The 26,307-nt window shown below is 39.7% G+C and overlaps 1 protein-coding gene across 27 annotated transcripts in view; it reads left to right on the forward strand.

Annotated features, from left to right (window-relative positions):
- Positions 1 to 26,307, forward strand: part of clasp2 (cytoplasmic linker associated protein 2) — a 242,744-nt gene that overhangs the window by 78,619 nt on the left and 137,818 nt on the right. For 26 of the 27 annotated variants that reach the window (XM_051935860.1, XM_051935863.1, XM_051935866.1 and 23 more), the window contains exon 7: positions 6,203 to 6,273. In XM_051935860.1, the coding sequence (XP_051791820.1) occupies positions 6,203 to 6,273 (71 nt within the window). Of the gene's footprint in view, positions 1 to 6,202; positions 6,274 to 21,543; positions 21,667 to 26,307 lie in introns of those variants that run through there. The other variant, XM_051935882.1, reaches the window with a different exon arrangement.

The following is a 26,307-nucleotide window of genomic DNA, read 5'->3' on the forward strand; positions in this document are numbered from 1 at the left end:
GTGGCTGCTTAACATCCAAATTATTTACACCATGGCAAAAGTGAACATTGCAACAAGACCCTGCAACATCAATGTCTCTCCCAATCAGGCTGCATTTCTGCAGAAACAGTCATATGGGCAAGTTTGAGGTCTGGAAACACTTTGGTCAGCTACAGGAACTGAGTGCAGTAAAGAGAGACGGATGAAGCTTACTTTCCACTTTGAAATTGGAAGATTTCCAAGAGCACTGTAAGCTTAGAACTTGCAGAAACCTCTTGCGACCCTTGTACACCCGTCTACAGTCTAGAGAAGGCTTATCAGAAGTGGTCATCATTAAAGGGTTGTGACCGAAACGCCATTCCTCCAAGACGAAAATAAAGCCAAAATACTCATCTGCATATGAAAATGAAAGGATTGGGGTGCAGAAAAATGGAAGCAGCTGCTCTAGGCTGTCTGCCAAAGGCTGGATAAATGTCTGCTGGCAAAAATGAACATCAGTGAGAGCAATGGAGGTTCCTTGCATGTGTGGGGCTTCATTTCTGCAAATGTAGAAGATGATTTGATGAAAATTGATGGACTCCTCACAGCGGGGAAGTACAAGCAGATTCTTATCCATCTTGCACTACCAGCACGGAGGCATCTGATTGGTTGTAGCTTCATTCTGTAGCATCATAGTGACCCCAAACACACAGCTAGTGCCATAACTGGTTAGCAGTGAAAGAGAAACGGAATCCGGTATGGGCCCCAGTGAGTCCTGATCTCAACATCATCAAGCCAATATATTAAATAATAATGCAATTTGCATAACAAAAGACTCACAGCTGTGCAGTTAAGAACATGTAAACAGAAAAGATATAGAGCAAAAATAACAAAAGGCCGACTTGCTCTTTAAAAAGTGGGTTTCCACTGAAGTGTAGAGAGTTCTTTCTTTACCAAAGTGCTTCCTCCTGTGTGTACAAACATCAACAACTTTGTGCAAATAACAAAACTTGTAACAACTGGCAAAACAAAACAAGTGACAACTTTCACACACAGAGAAATGGCCCAGGTGATGTGGGCATCATCCATACCATGTCCTGTAACATACAAAATAAAAATTTTCACTCAAAGGCAAATGAACATCCATCTGTGTTTAGTAGGGATGTATAAGATTTAACTACGTGTGTAAACTGTGTTGTGCAATGTGTAACGTACAAATGGTTTTAGTTAAACCATTTTGGTAAAATCACCAGCAAATGAGTGAAATAGAAGTATATTTTTAGACCTTTTCAATCTCAAACTGTTCTGAATTTAAAATGCATCCCTGTCTCTTCTTAAGCGTAGTTGGGGCTCTGGTGGTAAGGATTTGCTGGTCACTGGTCCATATCCCGCAACCACTGGAACACTTCTTTGAGTACTTGAGCAAGACCCTTAACCATAATTGCTTGCTCCTGGGTATGATGTTAACCTGCATCTGGCCCTGAAAGCGGCCCTCCAACTTGCAAGGAAAACGTGGGGGTTGGTGGTAAAATTGGCACTCCAGCCATCATAAAAACATTCACGCAGCTCCACACAGATTTGCGTGGTGCTGCAGCATCACCTACTGCGCATCATGTGTGACGGATGAGGCCACGTGCTGTACACAGCACACACTCCCCTTCCCTTTTCCTGTCTCTTCTCAGCTGGGGCTCATTCAGTGTCAACAATCCTCAGTCTAACACACACATGCACATACTCCAATAGGGCTGACAGTTTATATAACAAAGTTTCAGTTTTATAAGTGATAGCTGTATAAGCTTAAACATTTCAAATAGATTATCTTGTGGTCAATAGGCATATTTAGCTGTGTAAGTGATTCTATAAAACTATTTACTTAACTCTTTTAGGGCGGGCAGAAGGTGAAATAAAGCTACAAATATCGATAAAACTCACCATTACGTTATAGGTAGACCCTCTTTGCTTTTGGAGGACTGTTAGACTCATTGACTTGATGTTGAATCCCTGCGTTTGTGTGAATAGCATAGAGTAAACAATGTCTAGAATGGCATCGACATCAGGCGAGAGAGTGAAGCGAATGTGCAAAGCAAAATACTGGATGACATTTTGCGTATATTTTATTATTTTTAATTGGACTCTGACTTGTTGGACTATGATTTGGAGTAAGTGATCTGGAGATCGAGATCTGAAACGAAAGTGAGATACTGGCATCAGCTGATCAATCCCCAGCTGACATGTCCAGCCACATGCCAGATCTCTAACAAGCAGCAACAGCACACTGCATGCAGCAACAAACGTTTTATGTTGATTTATGTGATAAACTATTGCTTTGTGTGCTTTTTAGAAGTCTAAGTTTTTTGGAAAAATATTCAGCCCTGGGAGAAAAGGGAAAAAAATTAGCGATATGATAAGCTACTGCTTTAGTAATGTTGCCCGACTTCTCACTTTTTCTCTCATAAGGCACAGCACAGGTATATGAGTTTTGTAACGTGGTTTGTTTCGGGGCAGGGCTGCAGCACGCATTTTCACACACTCTTCATACTGCACTTTATGGTGCTGTTGTAAATGTTGGAAAAGATTAGTAGCACTTGGAAGCTTTTGTCGGGACTTGTTTACTGCATTCTGTACAGAATACATTATTCTGCTGCTCATCTGATACTTTGAACCTGAACCATCACCAAATAATTGAGCCATTGTTTTTCTTTTTACCAACCAGCTGTTCTTCAATAACTTCCTTCGTGTCATTATCTGTCTCCATCCTGTCGCTGCCAGCAGGATTTACTGAGTGAAGCGGTGGGGAAGGGGTGAGTTGTGTTCAGAGAGGGAAAGAAGTGGGGCAGGGTGAAGTTGTGCTAAAGACAAACGGGGATAAGAGAAAGGCGAACTGGTGGCTGTACGAGAATAATTTAAACACAACATAGATTCGATATAAACGATGTTGTCTCATCCTATATCTTGTATGAAAATATGTCGATATTTTTTAAAAACTCAATATATCGCCCAGCCTTAACTAATAGTGAGTATGTATGGCTGAAACTCCTAAGCTCAATAATTTGAAGGGGTGTTCACATACCTTTAGCAATGTAGTATATATGCGTCATAAATTTGACCTAAGCCTGAACACTTGAATTGGAATTGTTTGGTAATTTACTAGGCTTAGTGACTTTGGCACTTATTTAATTAAGAATCAGAATGGAGGACAGTAATGAATGTGTGCCACTGGAAGGATAGTTAATTGGTGAACTAAGTGGTGGATAGTGAGTTGGGGTCACTATTATTTTCTAAACAAAGTCCATCTATACAAACAGTAGTTAAGATCTTTTGAGCGTGTGTTTTCTCTCCTGCTTTTGTTATATGTGGGTGGAGTGGTGGCTCTGAGACTACTGTAGGAATCTGCATTGGTAATTGGAAGGTTGCTGGTTTAAATCCTGTAAATGCCAGAAGTGAGTGTGTGCTCCTAACCTCCTCTCAGCTATTTCATATTTTATTAGTAGATGTCTCAAATGAAAATGATCATACTAATTAGCACAAGAACCATATGGTTGGTATACATTTGTAGTTTATATAGTCACATCTGTCTGATGTATATTTTTTAATTTTACATGTATGGGAAATGTTCATTATAAATTTCTGAGCATGCTGATATTGAATTTGTATTGCTTATGAAAATTAATTTGACCATTAGGCAAAAATTTTTTAAATATTACTCAAAAATCAGAACTTAGTCACTTTGGCTGCAGTGTGAACATAGCCTAAGTTTAAGACATCTATATTTGTAAAATTGGCAGGACAACCATTTTATATTTGGTTCTCTATAGCAATAGGCTTTATTTTATGCAATTGATTTAGTTGTTTTTGTAATATTAAGAAAACAGGCTAAATTCCAGGGCTTGAGTTCTGGTGCAGATTTGCCGGTATCCTGACGATTATTTAATAATCCTGCATTGTTTTAACTTAATTAAGCAGGAAAATCCCACTGTGCTTTCAAGGCAAAAAAAAACTTTCATTATTGCCACTTTTATAAAAATCAGTTGTCAATTATTGGCAGATTTTCTTTTTAACTCTTTGAGGGCTGAATACTTTTTTCAAAAAACTCACTTTTCTGTAAAGCACACAGTGCACTGGTTTCACACATAAATCAACATAAAATTCCTGTTGCTATGTGCTGTGGCTGCTGTTGGCGCAAGTTCGGCATCTCTGGTGGCAGTGGCTGCGCAAGGGCACCTCGATGGTCAGCAGGAATGCACAGTGGGCCGGCTGCCAGGCTGTCTTTGCACAGCAGGTGGGCGGCGGTGGAGGTGGCAGTATGACGTAATATGGTTTGTACCTCTTGTCATCATAAATGGTGGTCCTCCCAGGTGAATGCTTCTGTAGGACTAAAGTGTTCAGCACCACGATCAGCTGGAGACCGGTCAGATGATGCCGGTGCCTCACTTTTGTTTTTGATCTCCATCTCCCGATCACTTGCATTAAACTCGGAGTCCGACAAGTAAGAGTCTTACTCAACGAAATGATGTAAAACGTCCATGGAGTATTTTGCTTTGCACATTCATGTTGGTCTCTCACCAGATGTTGATGCCATTTTAGAGGTTGTCTGCTCTTTGCTACTCATGCACACATAGAGAATCGAGGTTGAATGAACAAAGCTATGTCATTTACCCTCTAGCAATGAGAGTCGAACTAAAATCTAACAGTGAGTTTTGTTGCACTTTACAGCTGATTACTGTCCTCTACCCCCGAATTTTGACAAAAGTCGACATCAGCCCTGATAGAGTTAATAGGGCACCATAGACAGCCAACGTAAAGGAATGAAAGCTAAGTACTGTATTTATACGTGGATGTTGTTAAACATGGCTATAGCTGCCCGTCCACCATTCATTTTCTTGCTGTTTTTTCCATTTTCAGGGGTGTGGGAAGTGTATGTCTATTGTCACAGGTGGCTGGGGGGGCGACTTCTCTGTCCAGATAATTCTTGTAAAAATGCAGTGAGACCATGGTCAAAAAAAACTGCTATTACAGCAGCAGTTTAGGAGCAGCTCACATATGAAGCAGAGGGATTAAGACTGCACTGATGAAGACGTGCGCAGTGAAGTCTGAGGCATGGAATGCAGTGGCTGCTGAGTTGCTGTTGTCACTGTGCAGACAGTTTGAGATCTTTTGGGCTTTTTGAACTCAAGGGGGTGTAAATAAAATCCTGTAATGTTCTGACACTGCTTCAGGGTCTGAAGCTATGCAATGTCTTGATTGTTTGCAAAAGTAATGAAGTGTGTTAGCATAGCTAAAATTTGGACTTTTCTTGTAAGGAAACCAGACTTGTCACTGTGGTTGGCTGATTCTCAGGAACTGCCTCATATGCTGTTGAGCGTTGGAAACGGTTGAGAGCTGATTGAGTCTACAACAATATAAATAGAGAGCATAGTAAACAGTTGGGGCTTGGGCGATAACTGTTCCTGGTTCCACCAGTAAGGATCAGCTGTAAATCACTGGCCAGGCTTGCTGCCTCAAGTTTTTAAAGTACCAAGTGAGGACGCAGTCTGCCTTTCATAATGTGGCCTTCCTCATGATAATGTTTAACAATTTGTTATGGCAGCAGCAGACGCTAGTGTTGACAGATAATGGTACAGGTTCTGAGGCAGTTGTTGCTCACTATGTGAACAGGAACAGCTTTTTTCTTCTTTCCTTCATTTAGAAATGCACAAAGATACAAAGAATGAAACTGGAGGCATTATCTGTTTTATGTTCACATATCAGCTGATTTCAGTATTGACCTAATCTATTAAGAAACTTAAAGATCACCACAAATGGAATATGTTGTAAAAAAAAAAGTAAATAAATTCCTTGATGTGAATGTCATCTGCTGATAATAGCAGTGGTCAGGTCACATTGGGGAGTATGCACCAGTACAGCATGTTGCCACACCTACCACATGACGAAACAACTTGAACTCCCCCGGCAGACATGCAGTCCAGTCTCATCCTCCAGAAATGATTGACTATCTGCCACAGCCAGGTGTTACATGGGCGTCCCCTTGGCCCGGTCCAGCTGCTTGGGTCCTCAACAATGAGGATCCTGTATGTAGGATCACCCTTGGAGAATTCCGCCACATATTAGTCAGTACATCTACAGTGGCTTTGTGTTTTAGAGATTCATCTCTCCGTTTTAGTAAGCTTTCTGTTTTGTGCAATACTTTCCTTGTGCCAGTCTTTTTACAATTTGTAATATAGCACTTTGCTTTTTGTTTCCTTAGGTTACAAACCATATTTAGCAAGTTTGATGAAGCCCGTGACTCTGGAAGTATGATATTAAGCTCTGTGCCTGGTGAGTAGTCAGAAAAAGTTTGTTTATTGCATCGGGACAGATGTTTGTCTGGTCTTTTGGGATAAATTTGCACTTACACTGTTAAATATGTTAACATGGTCAGCTGTAGATGGATTCATGCATTTGATATTAAATAAAATGGCCATTAGATTAATTTTGGAACATAAGAAACCAGTATATAAATTCTCTTAATTTTTGCCCAGTTTCATTAATCAACATAGACATTAAAAGTTTTGCAAAATTATTAGGCAGTCGTCTACAGATAGTTATCAGTAAATTAATTCATCCGAATATCCTGATCAAGTTGTCTTTGTCCCTACCAAGTATACTGCAAATATCAACCAGCATATCCCACATATTTTAGAAGGGTGCTCGAAAACACAATTGCCTACGAGTCATTTCTCTTCAAATGCAAAAAGTATTAGACAGGCTCAATGGAAATTTCTGTTGTAAAATATTAGAATAATTTGGTTTTGGAACATATTCCTTAAAACAAATTCATGTATTTTTAATTAATTATTTTCTAACTACTCTGTGATAATAACATTCAGATCTCTCATCTCCCTTTACTCTTCATTTTACTTTGACTTACCAGTATTAAAATTTCTGTGCTCTTGTGTAGAACACAGGACCTTATTTCTAGACCTTGAACTCTATCACAGAGCATATGTTTTTTGTCCATTTGCCAATGGATGGAGTCCCCTAACTCTTTACCTTCCTGTTATCTGCTAGTAGTTAATGATATTTTGCCATACATCCCCCATTCTGTACTGCCATAGTTTCCTTCTTTAATTAAATATGCTATTAAGGTCTGGCATCAGGTTCTGATAAGAGTTAGAGAATGTCCCAAATTATATATGCACTCAGTAGTTTTTTTAATGCTGAAATTAATATTGGTAGATATTCTTTTTTTTCTTTGGCAAAATATATTTTGCTACAATTTTTTTTTGTCAGCTTGCAAATTAGTCTTCATTAAAGCAACCAGTATACCAGTATCTGTTTGCTCCACTCCTGTTTCAGCCATATATTTTTATGGCATCTATTGGTCTGTGAACTAGACCTGTGGCTGATTGAAGTGCTTTCCCACGTGATAGTAAATAGAAACCATTGGATCAAAATGTCAGTTTAAATATAGATACTCCAAGTTGTGACATTGTGCTTTCTAGTATAAAGAAAACATCCAAAAACCCATATCACCAGATGGTACAATATAATATTTCCCACAAAACATATGTTACTCCCAAGATCTGACATCTTTTATCCTTATTTTTTGTTTATACCCTTATACAAGTGACACCACTGAGTTCCAAACCTAGTTCACTATTTTTTTATGAATATGATATGACCTGATGTTTTTCTGAATTCATATATCTGTGTTTTTTTTAATTGATATGGAATATTGAAATGTTTTATTGTGTACCATTACATAAATTGTATTTAAATTGCCTATTATTTTTATTATTAAAATCAGTAAAAAAAATGTGAAAAAAGGAGTCTCTCCCCGTTTTTGTTGCAATTCTGCAAAGCTCCTGTTCACTTTATTCGTAGGCATATGGAAGCTTGGGCCCATGGAAAAGTTAATTTTATTTGCAACAAAAAATATTATGCATTTTCAAATCAGTGCCATAGATGTGTTTTTTCACCTGGAGCCTCGTGTTTAACGCTGTGTGTAGAATTTACACTAAAACATAGCGGGCAGACAAAGGTGGAAATATGCTTATGCACAAATATCCAGATGCATAAATCTCTGCGTACGGCAAGTTCCATGCACTTCCCCTTTACAAATCCCAACGAATGTGAAATTTAACGCATGTACACACGCCTACAGCCCACCTCGACTCTTCCCAGAATTTTGCATATTTTAAAATGCAAATCAATAAATATTACCTTCTGTTTATTGATTAGTTAAAAAACAATGGAAAAGGCACAAGAACAAAAGAAGAATTTCAGTGAATGAGAAGTGGAGGCAAGGAAAATGTACTATTTGTTGGCTTACGCAGTGTTTAAGCAACAAATCTGTGGCAGAGACACTCAAAAGTTCAAGTTCAGAAAGTCACACAGTGGCCAAAAGAAAAAAAGTGGTCAGATATCTCAGTCAAAGTAAAAAGGCGATTTGCAGCCCACAGTCTGTTTATTCTGTTTCAGACAATATTACAAAAGTTGACCCCCGTGTGATGCTCAAGCAGTGATGGTGCTGCAGGGCCGAGCACGTCTTTGGGTGCTGGTTGCACACACACCTCTGCCTCCAAAACCGCTGGGAGGCTATCTGGCTGTGTGGTAATGGACGCTGTTCTGGAGTCTCAAAATGCAATCGTGGATGCTGTAAGAGATGTTGCCAGTGAATTAAGGAATATAAGGGCTATACTATGTGATAGTTTGCCAAATCAATATGCGGACAACAATACAAATTTCCATACCAGATCGGTCAAGCCATGGGTTAACAACATCCGCCACCAGTACTGTTAGCCAACAGGGTGCAGGCGGAAATTGGGCTACTGTTGGCCGAAGAAGAAGAGGGGGGAAGACGTGTCCGGAGGCAGGAGGAGAAGAGGAAAGTAAAGAGAGTGGAACCGAGGGTAGGAACTTTGAATATTGGCAGTATGACTGGTAATGGGAGAGAGTTAGCAGATATTAAAGTAGAGAAGGAAGGTTGATATATTGTGCGTGCAAGAGACTAAATGGAAGGGGAGTAAGACCAGGTGGATCGGAGGTGGATTCAAATTGTTCTATCATGGTGTGGATGGGAGGAGAAAAGGGGTAGGAGTTATTCTGAAGGAACAGTATGTCAGGAGTGTTTTGGAGGTGAAAAGAGTGTCAGACAGAGTAATGATTATGAAGCTGGAAATTGGAGGTGTGATGATAAATGTTGTTAGTGCATATGCATCGCAAGTTGGGTGTGCAATGGATGAGAGAAGATTTTTGGAGTGAGTTGGATGAAGTGATGAGCAGTGTACCCAAGGGACAGAAAGTGGTGATTGGAGTGGATTTCAATGGGCATGTTGGTGAAGGGAACAGTGGAGACGAGGAGGTGATGGGTAGGTATGGTGTCAAGGAGAGGAATGAAGAAGGTCAGAGGGTATTGGATTTTGCCAAAAGGATGGACATGGCTTTGGTGAATACGTATTTTAAGAAGAGGGAGGAACATAGTGTTACGTACAAGAGTGGAGGAAGATGCACACTGGTAGAATACATCCTATGCAGAAGAGTTGATCTGACGGAGACTGAAGACTGCAAAGTGGTGGCAGGGGAAAGTGTAGTTAAGCAGCATAGGATGGTGGTCTGTAGGATGACGTTGGAGATCAAGAAGAAGAGGAGGAGAGGCAGGGCAGAGCCCAGAATCAAATGGTGGAAGTTGAAAAAGGAAGACTGCAAGGTTGAGTTTAGGGAGGAGGTGAGACAGGCACTGGGTGGCAGTGAAGAGTTACCAGACAGCTGGGAAACTACAGCAGATGTAGTAAGGGTGACAGCAAGAAGAGTGCTTGGCGTGACATCTGGAAAGAGGAAAAGGAAACCTGGTGGTGGAATGAGGAAATACAGGAGAATATACAGAGGAAGAGGATGGCAAAGAAGAAGTGGGATAGTCAGAGAGATGCAGAAAGTAGACAAGAATACAAAGAGATAAGGCGCAAGGTGAAGAGAGAGGTGGCGAAGACTAAAGAAAAGGCGTATGATGAGTTGAATGAGAGGTTGGACACTAAAGAGGGAGAAAAGGACCTGTACCGATTGGCTAAACAGAGGGACCGAGCTGGGAAAGATGTGCAGCAGGTTAGGGTGATAAAGATGGAAACGTACTCACAAGTGAGGAGAGTGTGTTGAGCAGATGGAAACAGTTCTTTGAGAGGCTGATGAATGAAGAGAACGAGAGAGAGAGAAGAGGTTGGATGATGTGGAGATAGTGAATCAGGAAGTGCAACGGATTAGCAAGGATGAAGTAAGGACAGCTATGAAGAGGATGAAAAATGGAAAGGTCGTTGGTCCATATGACATACCTGTGGAAGCATGGAAGTGTTTAGAAGAGATGGCAGTGGACTTTTTAACCAGATTGTTTAATGGAATCTTGGAAAGTGAGAGGATGCCTGAGGAGTGGAGAAGAAGTGTACTGGTGCCAATGTTTAAGAATAAGGGGATGTGCAGGACTGCAGTAACTACAGGGGAATAAAACTGATGAGGCACAACATGAAGCTATGGGAAAGAATAGTGGAAGCTAGGTTAAGAAGTGAGGTGATGATTTGTGAGCAGCAGTATGGTTTCATGCCAAGAAAGAGCACCACAGATGCAATGTTTGCTCTGAGGATGTTGATGTAGAAGTTTAGAGAAGGCCAGAAGGAGTTCCATTGTGTCTTTGTGGACCTGGAGAAAGCATATGACAGGGTGCCTCGAGAAGAGCTCTGGTATTGTATGAGGAAGTCGGGAGTGGCAGAGAAGTACGTATGAGTTGTACAGGATATGTATGAGGGAAGTGTGACAGTGGTGAGGTCTCCGGTAGGAGTGACAGATGCATTCAAGTTGGAGGTGGGATTACATCAGGGATCGGCTCTGAGCCCTTTCTTATTTGCAATGATGATGGACAGGTTGACAGACGAGATTAGACAGGAGTCCCCATGGACTGTGATATTTGCTGATGACATTGTGATCTGTAGCGATAGTAGGAAGCAAGCTAAGGAGACCCGGGAGAGGTGGAGATATGCTCTAGAGAGGAGAGGAATGAAGGTCAGTAGGAACAAGACGGAATACATGTATGTAAATGAGATGGAGGTCAGAGGAATGGTAAAGATGCAGGGAGTAGAGTTGGCGAAAGTGGATGAGTTTAAATACTTGGGATCAACAGTACAGAGTAATGGGGATTGTGGAAGAGAGGTGAAAAAGAGAATGCAGGCAGGGTGGAATGGGTGGAGAAGAGTGTCAGGAGTAATTTGTGACAGACGAGTATCAGCAAGAGTGAAAGTGAAGGTCTTAAGGACGGTAGTGAGACCAGCTATGTTATATGCGTTGGAAATGGTGGCACTGATCAGAAAGCAGGAGAAAGAGCTGGAGGTAGCAGAGTTAAAGATGCTAAGATTTGCAATGGGTATGACGAGGATGGATAGGATTAGAAATGAGTACATTACAGGGTCTGCTCAAGTTGGATGGTTGGGAGAAAAAGTCAGAGAGGCGAGATTGTGTTGGTTTGGACATGTGCAAAGGAGAGATGCTGGGTATATTGGGAGAAGGATGCTAAGGATAGATCTGCCAGGGAAGAGGAAAAGAGGAAGGCCTAAGTGAAGGTTTATGGATGTGGTGAGAGAGGACATGCAGGTGATGGGTGTAACAGAGCAGGGTACAGAGGACAGAAAGATATGGAGGAAGATGATCTGCTGTGGTAACCCCTAACGGGAGCAGCCGAAAGAAGAAGAAGACTATGTGATATTGAACACAAATTAAATGAACTGGTTAAAAAATAATGCAGCATCTGATTACCTGTTTTTACATTCTGCTAATTACATTCAAACAAAGTTGTAACTCTGTCCGATCTGGCTGATCATTTGGTGGGTCAGGATCATGTTCATCTGTCTCTTCAGGTACATGCTTGCACACTGCGATACACTTTCAGTGCTCTATAGAGCAGCATATTAACTCTTTTAGGGCGGATGTCGACTTTTGTCGACAGGAGGGGTTGAAGGCGAATGTCGACAAAAGTTGACATCCAGGGATAGGGGGCGACAATCAGCTGTTAATGGCGACAAATCTCACTGTCACGTCACAGGCATTCCCTCTGTGCTTGGAGGAATACTAGACTCGTTGACTCAGCAACTAAACCTTGTGTGTGCGTGAGTTGCGAAATGTAAACAAAGGCAAGATGGCATCGACATGTGAAAAGGGAGCGAAGCAAGTGCAGAAAAGAAAACACTCGGCAGACGATGTTTTGCGCATTATTGCGGAGTCGGACTCATGATTTTTCAGAATCGGATTTTATTGGCAGTGATCAGGAGATCGAGCAAAAGAGTGAGAAGCAGGCATCAGCTGATCAGACACCAGCCGATGCCGCGCCAGCGAATCTGCTGCCAGTTGAGTGCCTTCGCGCAGCCGATGCATCTACGGCAAGGTTCGCGTGGGATAAATACACAGACATTGATCCGTTGAGAGCCGATCTGGCTACCGGAGTTTACAAGACGGCATGGCTTGCTGTTGAACACGACAGATCACCAGCTGTTGTACTTCAGGCTGCTGTCTCCTGATGCTGCTTTTCAGCTACTGTCAGACGAGACAAACAGGTAGGCAGAGATTTTTTTTGAATCGCGAGCTGCGTTTGCATCGCATTCTCGTTTTTCAAAGTGGAAACCCACAACGAAAGACGAGATGAAGCGCGCTGTGGCATTACAAATAGAGATGGGACAGAACTGGTGAAATAACTTCAGGGAGCATTGGTCCAAACGTGTTTTGTCCCCTGGTGGCTTAGGTACGTCCTGCTGCAAAGTTTTATTCAGTTCTGTAATAAACAGAAGCAAATCCCGTGGGGTGAGCCAGGCTATAATGCCATACATAAAGTTCATAAAGTTTCAGAAGATGAAAAGAGGTGGCAATACGGTTTTCATGCAGGCAGAAAACTTGGTGGCAGTGGCATGGCACGATGGCTAATGGGTGACTTGTCTCTCTACAGTACAGACTAACAATATATGTGAGAAAGTGCAGCAACAGACAATTGAAAAATAGGCACCAAAGCAACACATATTGTAAGGAGTGCAATGTGGCAATGACTGAAATTGGCTGCTTTGAGCGAGATCAGACTTTGCTGTGTAAAATGTATGTGATATGTATGTGAAATCATAGAGTATGCAGGCTCATACAACATGCAAGACAGTAACATTTGTCAAAAGTAAATATTTTTGTTGATTTGATATGTTAAACAATTGCTTTGTGTTCTTTTTTAAAAAATGTTAGTTTTTGGAAAAATATTCAGCCCTGGGAGAAAAGAAACAAAAAAAAAATTAGCCCTAAAAGAGTTAATAGAGTTGAAATGCTTTCTATTTACATAAGCAAATTCTGTCTCTGAAGGTGCCTTCATAGTGAAGTGCCAGCACCAAGTGCCACAACGGATCGATTCTCTGCTCTTTACTTTGAGGTAACTCACTATCCTTAAAAGGACTTCTTGCCTTTTGCCACCCTAGTTGGAAGAAGCACATGCTACTGTACTGAGCTGACATTTTTATAGGTTAGACAGCTATATACAGTGGGGCAAAAAAAGTATTTAGTCAGCCACCAATTGTGTAAGTTCTCCCACTTAAAAAGATGAGAGAGGCCTGTAATTTTCATCATTGGTATACCTCAACTGTGAGAGACAAATGAGAAAAGAAAATCACATTGTCTGATTTTTGAAGAATTTATTTGCAAATTATGGTGGAAAAAAAGTATTTGGTCAATAACAAAAGTTCATCTCAATACTTTGTTATATACCCTTTGTTGGCAATGACAGAGGTCAAACATTTTCTGTAAGTCTTCACAAGGTTTTCACACACTGTTGCTGGTATTTTGGCCCATTCCTCCATGCAGATCTCCTCTAGAGCAGTGATGTTTTGGGGCTGTCGCTGGGCAACACGGACTTTCAACTCCCTCCAAAGATTTTCTATGGGTTTGAGATCTGGAGACTGTCTAGGCCACTCCAGGACCTTGAAATGCTTCTTACGAAGCCACTCCTTCGTTACCCGGGCGGTGTGTTTGGGATCATTATCATGCTCAACGACCCAGCCACGTTTCATCTTCAATGCCCTTGCTGATGGAAGGAGGTTTTCACTCAAAATCTGACGATACATGGCCCCATTCATTCTTTCCTTTACACGGATCAGTCGTCCTGGTCCCTTTGCAGAAAAACAGCCCCAAAGCATGATGTTTCCACCCCCATGCTTTACAGTAGGTATGGTGTTCTTTGGATGCAACTCAGCATTCTTTCTCCTCCAAACACAACAAGTAGAGTTTTTACCAAGAAGTTCTATTTTGGTTTCATCTGACCATATAACATTCTCCCAGTCCTCTTCTGGATCATCCAAATGCTCTCTAGCAAACTTCAGACGGGCCTGCACATGTACTGGCTTAAGCAGGGGGACACGTCTGGCACTGCAGGATTTGAGTCCCTGGCAGCGTAGTGTGTTACTGATGGTAGCCTTTGTTACTTTGGTCCCAGCTCTCTGCAGGTCATTCACTAGGTCCCCCCGTGTGGTTCTGGGATTTTTGCTCACCGTTCTTGTGATCGTTTTGACCCCATGGGGTGAGATCTTGCGTGGAGCCCCAGATCGAGGGAGATTATCAGTGGTCTTGTATGTCTTCCATTTTCTAATAATTGCTCCCACAGTTGATTTCTTCACACCAAGCTGCTTACCTATTGCAGATTCAGTCTTCCCAGCCTGGTGCAGGTCTACAATTTTGTTTCTGGTGTCCTTTGACAGCTCTTTGGTCTTGGCCATAGTGGAGTTTGGAGTGTGACTGTTTGAGGTTGTGAACAGGTGTCTTTTATATTGATAATGAGTTCAAACAGGTGCCATTAATACAGGAAATGAGTGGAGGACAGAGGAGCCTCTTACAGAAGAAGTTACAGGTCTGTGAGAGCCAGAAATCTTGCTTGTTTGTAGGTGACCAAATACTTATTTTCCACCATAATTTGCAAATAAATTCTTTAAAATCAGACAATGTGATTGTCTGGATTTTTTTCTCATTTTGTCTCACTTAGTTGAGGTATACCTATGATGAAAGTTACAGGCCTCTCTCATCTTTTTAAGTGGGAGAACTTGCACAATTGGTGGCCCCACTGTATGATGTAATGCTGGCTCATTTTTTTTTTGGTGATTTATTCCTGGTTGATGTAACTTGTCCAGCGCTGTTGCAATAGAAATGTGTGTGCAGCTGACCGCTCCGATTACATTTGGAAAACCGGACGTTGCTGAGAATTGTGCTTTGATGTTTCATACCTCAACCACAGTGTAAGAAAATCTTGTATATCTCGATGACAAGTGGATAATACCATCCTGTACGGCTGGCATGATGTGATTCAGTGATGTTTGTGAAATACCGATTGGTCAGCAAGTTTACATTGAAAAGGTCCTGTGGTTAAAAACCTGAGAGTAGACAGAACTTGCAAAGGAGCAGGTAGTGCACAATTCCTCAAAGTCTGCCTTTGTAATGCTGGCGCTAGTTCAAAACAAAACTCCAAGAGGATAGCTCCTGGAAATCGAAATTGACTTAGAAGCCAGTCATCATCATCATCTATAAATGTGCACTCTCTTCTAATTCTTCCATTTGCAATGTCTTCTAACAACGCTATAGCAGCTGTGATAGTTGGAATAGTTTGTCCATTCCGTGCACAATTATATTCTTACAGAATGATTGCAATGAATTGAGTAAAATTTGTAATTGATATGCAATTAATTTCGGTGAATTTGATAAATCCCACGTTAATGATGGGAATATGAATAAGAAAGGTAAATAACACAGAAACAGTAGCACTGCTTCAGTAAGGTGCCGCCAGTTTACAAAACTGAGCAGAAACATGCATATGCAAGTTAGGGGGCTACCGTGAAAATGTGTGTGGGTTTACATCAAATTTAGTTTTTATAGCTCTCATTGTGAGAGGAAACATTTTTGTGCATACGCACCATTTATACATGAGGCCCCTAGTGTTGTGACGTCTTGCTTCAGAGAACTGTTTTGGTCTGCTTCCATATACTGTTTTGGCTGTGTGCTACTTGTAGCCCAAAGTAGGTGGAATGGCAACTAGACTGGAATCGGCCAAATCACTACAGAGAGACTTGGAAAGAATACAAGCTTGGGCAAAATTGTGGCCGATGGAATTTAGTGTAAGTAAATGTAAAGTATTACGTGTAGGAAGTAAAAATGTTACATTTGAATACAGAATGATAGGTCTACATCTTGAAAGTACCCATTATGAAAAGGACCTGGTAGTCATAGTCACTATGAACGTTCAGGCAGGATATACGGGGGGGGCCCAAAAATAACCGGAAATATTTTTAAAACGTGTTTAATTTTCTGTACAAACTACAATTAGTCTCCTTCAAAGTACTCTCCATTGGCGGAAATACACTTATCTAACCATTTGTTCCATTGTTCAAAACATTTTTTAAATTCGTCTGAAGTAATGCCCATTAATGCTCTGGTCGTTTCTTGTTTTACCTCTTCGACGTCAGCAAAACGCCTTCCTTTCAAGTCTTTTTTCATCCGAGGGAACAAAAAGAAATCACACGGATCTAAATCCGGTGAGTAGGGTGGGTGGTTCAGGGTTGTCATACAGTTTCTTGCCAAAAATTGGCGAATGCTGAGAGCAGTGTGAGATGGAGCGTTGTCATGATGAAAGAACCAATCGCCCGACTCCCACAAATCAGGGCGTTTCCTTCTCACACTGTTGCGCAGCCTACTTTTACAAAAAAATTCACTGAATACAAGCACAACCTTCCACACTGATGGCACTTGGCAGACTGACTTGTGAGGAGTGTAACTAGATCGCCCTAGCGGCCCAACCACATACTACAAGTACCAACCTAACAACAACAAAATCCCTGTTATTTTTGGGTCCCTCCTCGTATAAGCTATTAAGAAGGCTAACAGAATGTTATGTTGTTGCATAGCATGGTGTATAGTGTATAAGTCAAAGGAGGTTATGCTTAAGATTTATAATAAACTAAAGAGGTAACTCCTGGAGTACTGTGTAGTTTTGTTCTCTAGGCTACACAAAAGATAGAACAGTGCTAGAAAAGCCAATAGAATAGCAACTAGGCTAATTTCAGTACTGAGAGGTATGAGCTTTGAGAAATGATTAAAGAAGTTTATTCTTTCCAGTTTAGGCAAACCGATATTAAGAGGTGACATGCTTCAAGTTTTTAAAATTATGAAAGGAATTAGTAAAGTTCATTAAAGCTGTTACTTTATAATTCAACAAGAACTTGAGTACACAGTTGGAAAGTTCTTAAGGGTACATTTTGAACTAATGTTAGAAAGTTTTTCTTCACACACAGACTCACAGACACAGGGAATTAATTACAAAGTAGTATGCTGGAGAGTAGAACTTTCAAGACTCCATTTAAAGTTATTTTACATAAATTAGTACAGTAGGCCCCCGTGAAGTCGCAGTTCAGAGTTCGCGGCCTCAGGTTCTAAGGAAAAATACGCGAATGACTATCTAATAATTGTTAGCAGAAACCGCAAATATCCTCCACTATTTTTATGGCTTTTTTCGTGGCAATACTTACTGTAGAGAGAACAGGAAGCAACTGTAGAGGAAAATGCGGCTTAGGATGGTGAAAGTAGCCAACAGAATTAGAAACTGCAATTTCCAGCAGTCCCTGCAGTGGCTCTGATTGGTCTTCTGCAGAGGGTGCTGGGGCTGTTAGGGTCAAAGGATGTCAGCGCGGCTTTTAAAAAGGGGGCCGGTGACCAAAAGCAAAAAAAAAAAAAAAAAAGTTTTTGTAATTTGTGTTTCAAGTTCCTGTCTGTCTGCCTTCTGCTGGTTACCTGTACTTATTCGTTTGGCCCTGGATCGTTTCATGGTTGGCGTCTGAATTGTCTGCCATCTGCCTGTGTACAGTACATGAGGACTGTAAGTGGATTCATGGTCATCCTGCAAAGAAAGGAGCGCTCCTGAACCTGTCCACCCATCTTCATCATTTCAGGAACTAGCGGTAGGACTATCTTTACATTCCCACTCAACGTGCAGATCTCTGGACTATTTATTTTCATCATTACATTTCATCCATTGTCATTTTTCATAATTTACTGTGTGTGTTTTGTTGCTGCTTTGTTGTATTTAATGTATAATCGCCGTAAGGGGAACATGGGTGGTATCGTTGTTTTCATTTGTTTTCATTACATTCTTTATTTGCTTTTGATTACCAGTTTGCTTTGTTTTTGTCTCTGTTTGTGAGTGCGTGCTGTTCGGGCCAAGGCTGGGTGCGTCCCTGGAATCTCCACCATAAAAATAAATAAATCGCTGTTTTCTCAACGGTGTGAACCTTAGCGGCACCGGACCGCTACAGCGTTATTCATTTCTCCTTGCTGCTGATTGACTGTGATGCATCTCCAGCTGAGTGTTCTTTTGTTTTCTGTTTTGTTCCTCTTAACCCTTAAACCGCCACAACTGGCTATAGTCGTTTCCCAGTGCCATTTGCGAGCATGCAGGAGCTGATTAGTCAGTGCCATACATTCGTTGAGCAGCCAGCTCATGACCACTGCCAGCCCCTTGTGAGCAGCAGGGCTGAACGCACCCCTAGAAGACACGGATGCTCCTCAAAAAACCCCTCTTAAAAAACGCTGATAGACTCCCTTACTTGCTAGGCTTACTTGTGGCTGATCTGTCACGTGATATGCTTCTCGCACGTCACTACGCTTACTTAAAAGCCTGAACAGCACCTGTCCTTTTTGGTTGATTGCTTTGTTTTTCTCTCCTCCTCCCCCAGATATCCTCTGCTCCTGTTGGGGGTACTGCTCCCGTTGTGCTCCCCTATGATGTTTGTCTATTCTTTAATCGAGAACTAACTGCATACTGAGCTTGTTTTACTTCTGGAAGAGACATGCTTATTTGAAGTGTTTGAATAAAGTTCCTGTCTCTACAATCTCCTGTGTTTCTGTGCAATTCTGTGACCCAAGCGTGACACCCTGCAGCACTGCAGCCTCACTGTACCTGGGATTGAGCCGCTGTACTAGACTAGCCTGCAAGCATCAGCGTTTACCTCTGTGTGTTTACATGTAGCCAGTTAAAGTTCAGTTGAATTGAATTTCATCCAGAGCGTCAGTTACACCTTGTAAATATTGTTCCAGTAGTTTTTTTAAATAGTTTTTACAGTTTATTAGCAGTACAGTGTGTAAAATGATCAGTGTTGCAGTAATTGTGATGCTCTTTGCATGGAAAAAAAATGTGTTCCATTAAAATTTCACTTTTTCTTTTTGAATTGTGACATTTACTTAAAAAGTGGAGCAAAAAAGTATTTGGCGTCAAGGGTGTGCATTAACCCCCAAGTATGTGGCAGTTTAAGAGTTAAAGCCCCAAGACGCCCTACACCTTCTAAGGCTTCTGGCAATGAAAACGCACTTGCATGAATTACAGTACATATAGCGGTAACATTGGTATTTTACATTCTAGTACTGCGGGAGACATAGCAGTACAGTTTACAGGTTTACCTTTACATTCTTTATTTTAAGTAATGTATTAAGCTGAGTTTGAAATTAAAGTGTTTTGGGGGCATATTAGAGTTTAAACTATAAAAATAGGCATTTTTTTAACTGCATCCAAAATTCACAGTTTTTCACAATTCGTGGGTGCTCTAGGAATGTAACCCCTGTGAATTTTGGGGGTGTACTGTATTGGCAAGCTCTGTGGGGTTGAATAGCCTGTTCTCATCAAAATGCTTCTAATATTCTAGTCTTGTGCCTCTCATTTGAAAAGACCACTGGACTATTTTGCAGGTCATAATATTTTTTTGATTGGAAGAGTCTTGAGTTTCCCATTTGACTTTGAAACAAACATTCTCCTGCTAAAATGCACAATTTGAGTGACAGAGGAGAAAACTTGTATTGATGACATTTCTAAGCAAAATATCTTTTGGGTGTGGCATTAAGGTACTTGTAGAACAGCTTGTTGAACAGCCATCTCTTTTATGCCTCCTTTTGCAGTAGAAGTGGTGAAACAGATAAATTCTCTTTACTAAAAATTCTGAAGCAACTCCCAAGTGTACAATCCCCATTATCCTTAGGGCCAATCTGTTCACTTTTTCCTCTAATCTGTAAACCCTTTTGTGGATAGACACTCTTGTTTCTTCTATGTCATGTGCTGGTATACTGTAGATTCCATCTGATGAGTAAACAGTGGCTGATTTCCTTTACCCCTTTTTTACCCTTCATTTACATTTTAGTCCTTTACATTTACCTGTAGCTTTTGCTCTGGAGTACTTCTAGAAGGACAAATTAATTCTGTTTGCATTGTTGGTAATTTTTCAATGGTGGAGAAAAGGCAGTTTGTAATAAAGCAGCTAGAAGATGAAATATAACCATATTTCAGGCAAGTTCAAAATCAGAAATCGGTCAAATATTTTCATCAATAAAAAAGCCAATAATCAGAATCCAAAATAAGACAGTTTCAAAGTAGAATATCTGTATTTAGGGGAAGAAATTAAGGAAATATTCTTGTCTTGGATAATTAGGATATGTACAGCAGTGACTTTTACACTGACATTATGCTGACATCAAGATCTACCACTGCGTAAATGATGCACAAAAATACTAGAAATTAGCAGCCCCCAAAATAGGACAATAACTGTGTCATGATCAGATGCACAATACTTTTAACATTAAGAAAAATGTTTTAGAAGTGGAGCTTAATTTAAAAAAAATTGAATTCTCCACCAAACAAGCAAAATGAATGCTAAACTTGTCCCAAATAATGCAGGAAACATTGTTTTAAAAAATTTAATTGAAAAGGACTGTGAAACATAACACCACTTCTGCTGGCTACTCATGTGGGTTGCATGGGAGATGAGTTAACTTGCATTACAGGAGACCAGTCACTTGTAAATGTTTTAATGTGCATAAGTTACAAAGAATCAAGCAATGACTTAAAAGTATTTGCTTGCAGTCATTGCAGCTGAAGGTGTTGCAACCAGTTATTAAGTGTAATTGTGAGACCGCTATTTTGCTGTATTGTTGAAAATCTGGCTACTGCCAGGCTTGCTTCTGTGCTTTTTATTTATTTTTTGAATATATAATTATAAAAGACTTTTCTTGTTCAGATTGTGAACAAAAGGCTGTTTACATGTTCTCTGCCTCTGCCGTGCAAGTCTGAAGCAGTCCCTAGCAGTCTCCACTAAGCAAGGTCAGGACAGTGTAGCCATTGATGGAGGGGGATGTAGGAGGAGGAGGAATAGCTGTTACCCAGTGCTGATTGTTGTCTTTCGCATGTCGTCTTTCTTTCTATAAATGTAAATTAGCCCTGGCCTCTTGAGCTGTGATTCATTGCTGATTGTTTTGCTTGGTTTAGTTATTAAAGGACTGGGGCCCACACATCTTGCCAGTTGGTGCTATTCAAAGTCCTTCTTTGGCACCGAATGCTGACATTGGCAAAATAACATATACACAATGAGCAGGTACTCCTTGTATTAGAAGGTATGTAAAATCTTGGCACATTCCTTAGTGTTTTCCCTCTTTTTTTTATTTTCTGAGTGGGGCTCTTATTTTGAAAACACACTGCCTAGGTAGCTGGCTTTTATTTTGAAGTGGTACACAGCTGCTGTTTGCGGCAGAAGGATAGCTGCTCTCGACGTTTACTAGGTCCTGCAGAGTGGTTCTGGAGACAGGTGTTTGCACGATTTTATATAAGACTCTTTTGAATCTTTCTTTTAGCTATGGCTGTTGGAGGTGATGGAGATGGTGAGTGTTTTTTTTGCTTCCTCTAGCATCATAGTCCTGCTTGACTATTTTTAGAAGCTGCTTTGGGTTGAGAGACAAGAATGTTCCAGCATCTTACAAGCTGGTGCAAAAAGCCGGGACTAGGACTCATGGCTCCGATAGTATTGGATCCCTGACAGGCGATTGGCTTTGCAGTCTGCATGCCATACGTGTTTACTTGGCAGAGGGCGGCTGCTGCCATGGTTTAAGTAGACGATGCTAATCTCTATCGTGTGGAATAAATACAATGGCTTCTTTGGTTGTAGGAGGTCTTGTTACCAGCTTTTGAGCCATTTAAGTTGGACGTTTGTCTCGACCCTTGTGTAGCTCGAGTGAACTGTCTGTCCTGTGACAGGCAAATCAAAAAGGTCATTACTGACATGTTAAATGGTGGGTTTTTTCATATCTTTAAAATGTTTCTTTTCTGCAAATTCCCAGGCCTCGTTGCTTTCTTACTTTCGACCCATAGTTTCTGACACTTTTTTTGTTGTTGTGGCAGGTAGTAATTTATACCTTCGCAGTGTTGGGGACTCCCAATTGTTTCTGTGACAATTTGGAATAGCAGTTCAGTCACAGCGCTGCATTTGGGATAGTGCAGCACATTAGAAAGTGATGCTTCTCCTCCAGCTCACCTATTTAAAAAAATGCTCACATGCTCCGAGCTCCTTGGTGTTCGGTGGTCTTTTTTTCTAAGCCTTGTTGGCTAAGTACTACTTTATATTTGAAATCCCGTGTTGCAGACTTAAGTAATTGCTTCAAATTATTTTAATGAATAATTTCTTAGTACCGTTTGGTGGAGTATTGTTTCTCACTTTCATGTCACTTTTTGTTCAGCTTAGTGGAATCAGGTAGCATGATTTCTTCTATAATGTAACTACTGGTATAAAATTATCAGAATTTTCTGCACATTTCAAATGACCGAAGTTTGTAAAATGATTAGAACTGGTCAAAAGGTTAAGCATTGTCTTTTGGTGGGTGAGCAATCCTACATCAGGAAGGCTGCAGTATCGCCAGCCTTTAGTTTGCCTTTTTTTTTTTTTAAATTTAATATCAGTCTGTTTGTTAATACAATTTTCTACTCTTTTATTTGTCTTTGAAACTGAGAAAGCCCCATATTGCTGCCCCTGACATTTACTGTCTAGGAACTTTAATATTTTAATTTATTCGCTTGTCAACAATTTTAAGTTTTGTATTGTTTCTTTTATTAGTCAAAAATTGTTAATTACGGGTTCTAAAATAACAGCAAAGATGACAGCTAGTGAGCTAAACTGGCACATTTTTGCTTATGTACCTCAATAATAAATATGTAAAATAATATGAAAAATAATCAAAAGAAAAAGTCAAGGGAGTGAGGGTGTCTAATAGAGGGTAGGCTGATATAAGGTTCAAGCATTAGAATATCTAAATGACATATTCTATACACCAGAAGAATGGTTTTCTAATTAAAAAATAAATAAATGGAGAAAAATAATTCAGCTGCTGTAACTAAAAGTCCAGGATTGCCCAGTCCTAACTTATGAAGATGATGTCTGTATTTTTTTCATATGTCACCCTTTATACCCCCTAAAGCTCTATCATGTCCAGGACCTCGCATTTCTTTCTGCTGCAGATGTTGTCTGCCATGTACCTCTCCACTTCCTTGTTCTGTCAGTGTAAGTCATTCTTCACTGATTTAGCTACTGTACATCAAGGGCATATTGTGTAATCCGTCTCAATAATCCTGTCCTAATACATAGCTGATTTTACCATGTGTCACCTTTGTAGAATTAGTTGCAGTAACTTTAAGGTGTCCAACATTGATGCTGCTACTGTATTTTTCATAATTGAAGTATTATTTGCTTTCTTTGTGGAATAGTAAGATGTCCAGTATTGTATATTTGATTGTTTTGTGGTAAAGTTTTATCTGTTTAGCGAAACAGGATCTTTGCTGTCTAACCTCACACCTCTAATATGTTAGTTCTCAAGTTATGTTTTACAGCTTTATAGTGTTGTCTTTCAAATTTATATCCATTGTTTTATTTGAAATGCAAATTGATTGCTTTTAAATGATCTTATTCAATGCAGTACTTTTAAACTTTTATAAGGTGATGCTGTATTGGCTGGCTTTCAGGTATTAGAACATTCTGTGGTTTATTTCAATTTAAAGATTTGGTATTTTTCATAACTTTTTTCCTCTGCTTTTCTGTGTTTTATTGTTAGTATAACTGCCATGTGCAGGTTAGTTTTTTTTTTTTTTTTTTTTTTTTTTTTGGAACCTTGAATTGAAACATAACTTTAGATGGTCTAATACATGGTGTTTTAGTTGTTCTAATATTTAATTACTACTAAAGTTATTCACATGCATTAGTAAAATTAATCACATTACTATTCTTCCAGCCTTGCTCTTCTTAATCATAGCATGGCTTCATATATCTGTTATTGAACTTTGGAATTTTTTTGGGAAATTCTAACAAATATTAGAATAGATCAGAAAAATTAATTCCAAGGGAACCCAATACAATGTATTGGGGCTGTTTAAGATCATATCCAATGTTTATTGTACTTAGACTGTACTGCCATAAGATCTCAATTTTAACCTTTTCTACACCACTGCTGGGGGGTTTGTTTTTGTTCTGGACATGTTCTTTTCCCCTGGTTGGTGCAGGCTTAGAGAGAAAGAGAGCAATACTATTTATTAATTAACCTTTCTACCTCAATAACTAAGTGCCAACGTAACAATAAGCTCCATAGCCATAATACCTGGCAAAAATATGAAATCTATGTCAAAGCTATCATAACATATCATACCCTAACCCTTAACTTGAGACTACAAAATGTCAAGAAAAGTTCAGAAGCAATGTCTCTATGTTCAAACAGTGAACTGTGTGACTTTGGCAAAATTCTTAATCATGAATTAAAGCGAAAAAAAAGTATTCTCTCACTTAACAGGTCTAAATGCCAAGATTTTATTTTTACAGGAGACTCACTTAATAAGAAAGGACAAGTTTCGGTTACAAAGAGATCGGATTGTTAAAACTTTTCACTCCAGCTATACAAAGAAAACTAGGGGTGTGGGAATCTTTATGCATAAAACAATTCCATTTGTAGTATCAGATGTAGTATATGATCCTGAAGGTAATATGTCATGGTGATGGGCAGTTTATATGATACTAAAGTGATTTTGATAAATATCCATGCACTTAATGTGGATAGTACAGATTTCATCCAAAATGTATTTGCATCTATTCCTAATGTGAATGCTCATAATATTATAATGGCCGGAGACTTTAATTGTGTGTTAATTCTAGACCTGGATAGGTCTTCAGCTACAGCGGTGATAACGTCTTAATACTACAAAAATAATTACACAGTTTGTAATGTAACTTATCAGACTCATGGAGATTTTGAAATCCAAACCAAAGAGCATATTCCTTCTTCTCACCAGTACATCGTTACTCAATAATTGATTATTTTTTCATAGAGAATAATTTTTTGCCCATTATCAAATCTTGTAAGTATGAAGCTATCGTTATCTCCAACCATGACCCTCTCATCATGGAACTTAAATCCCTATGTCCTACACACTCATGTCATAGCTAGCATCTTAACCCCTGTCATTAGCTGATGAGAACTGTACAGAATTCATATCCAAGCAAATTGATTATTTTCTTGAGATAAATGCATCGTCGGAGGTCCCTGCAAGAATATTCTGGGAAATTCTGAAGGCATTTTTAAGAGGACAGATTATTTCATATCTTTCTCACAAAACTAAATCGGAAACCAAGAAGGCATCTGAGTTGATCAGCAACATTACCAGAATAGATGTAGAATACGCCAGTTCACCAAATTAGGCACTTTATAGGAAAATATATGTTTTTCAATCAGAATTGAACCTCTTGACAGCAAAGAAACAGAACAGCTCATCTTTAAATTGCAACAGCATTTTTATGAATATGAAGAGAAGGGCAGTAAGATCTGAGCCCAACAAATCCAGCAGGAAGTCTGCAAGGCAGTAACAATAATTACAAATACAGCTGGAAACAAAATCATTGACCATAAAAATATAACCTGCATATTTAGAGAGTACTATAAATCCTTATGGTATATGCTCGCATATAAGTCTGGTCTTGAAACCCAAAAAATCAATCATAAAATCAGACCAGACTTAAACGCCTGTTCAAAAATGCGACACTTAATTATTATTATTATTATTTTTTTTTTTTTAAAAACATCTTCTTGCTTCCTCCAATCTTGCATCAGTTTCTCAGACACATTGAATTTTGTTGCAGCAGCACAGTTACCAATTTCTTTCGCCACTTCAGAGACTTTTAATTTAAAACCACCTTCATATTTTCTTTTGATCTAACGCTCCATTGTAGATAAGGGATGCTGTTACGATAAAGTTGTATGAGGGTGCGAAATACAAAAAACAATGCAAACGTCGCTTCGGAATAGTTTGGGTATTACCGTGTGGTCACGTAGGCACAATACATAGAGAAAAAAAAAAAGACAGTGTGCTCCGTGGTTAGTCTTTCACGTGGGCGTTAACATTACATAATCTCTTGGACCCAAAGCATGAGTTTTCCACATTCAACTTTTACGACCAGCATTATAAAATATGGGAAATATATGGTAAAATCAAGT

Source organism: Erpetoichthys calabaricus, chromosome 13, assembly GCF_900747795.2.
Source record: "Erpetoichthys calabaricus chromosome 13, fErpCal1.3, whole genome shotgun sequence".
Lineage (NCBI taxonomy): Eukaryota > Metazoa > Chordata > Cladistia > Polypteriformes > Polypteridae > Erpetoichthys > Erpetoichthys calabaricus.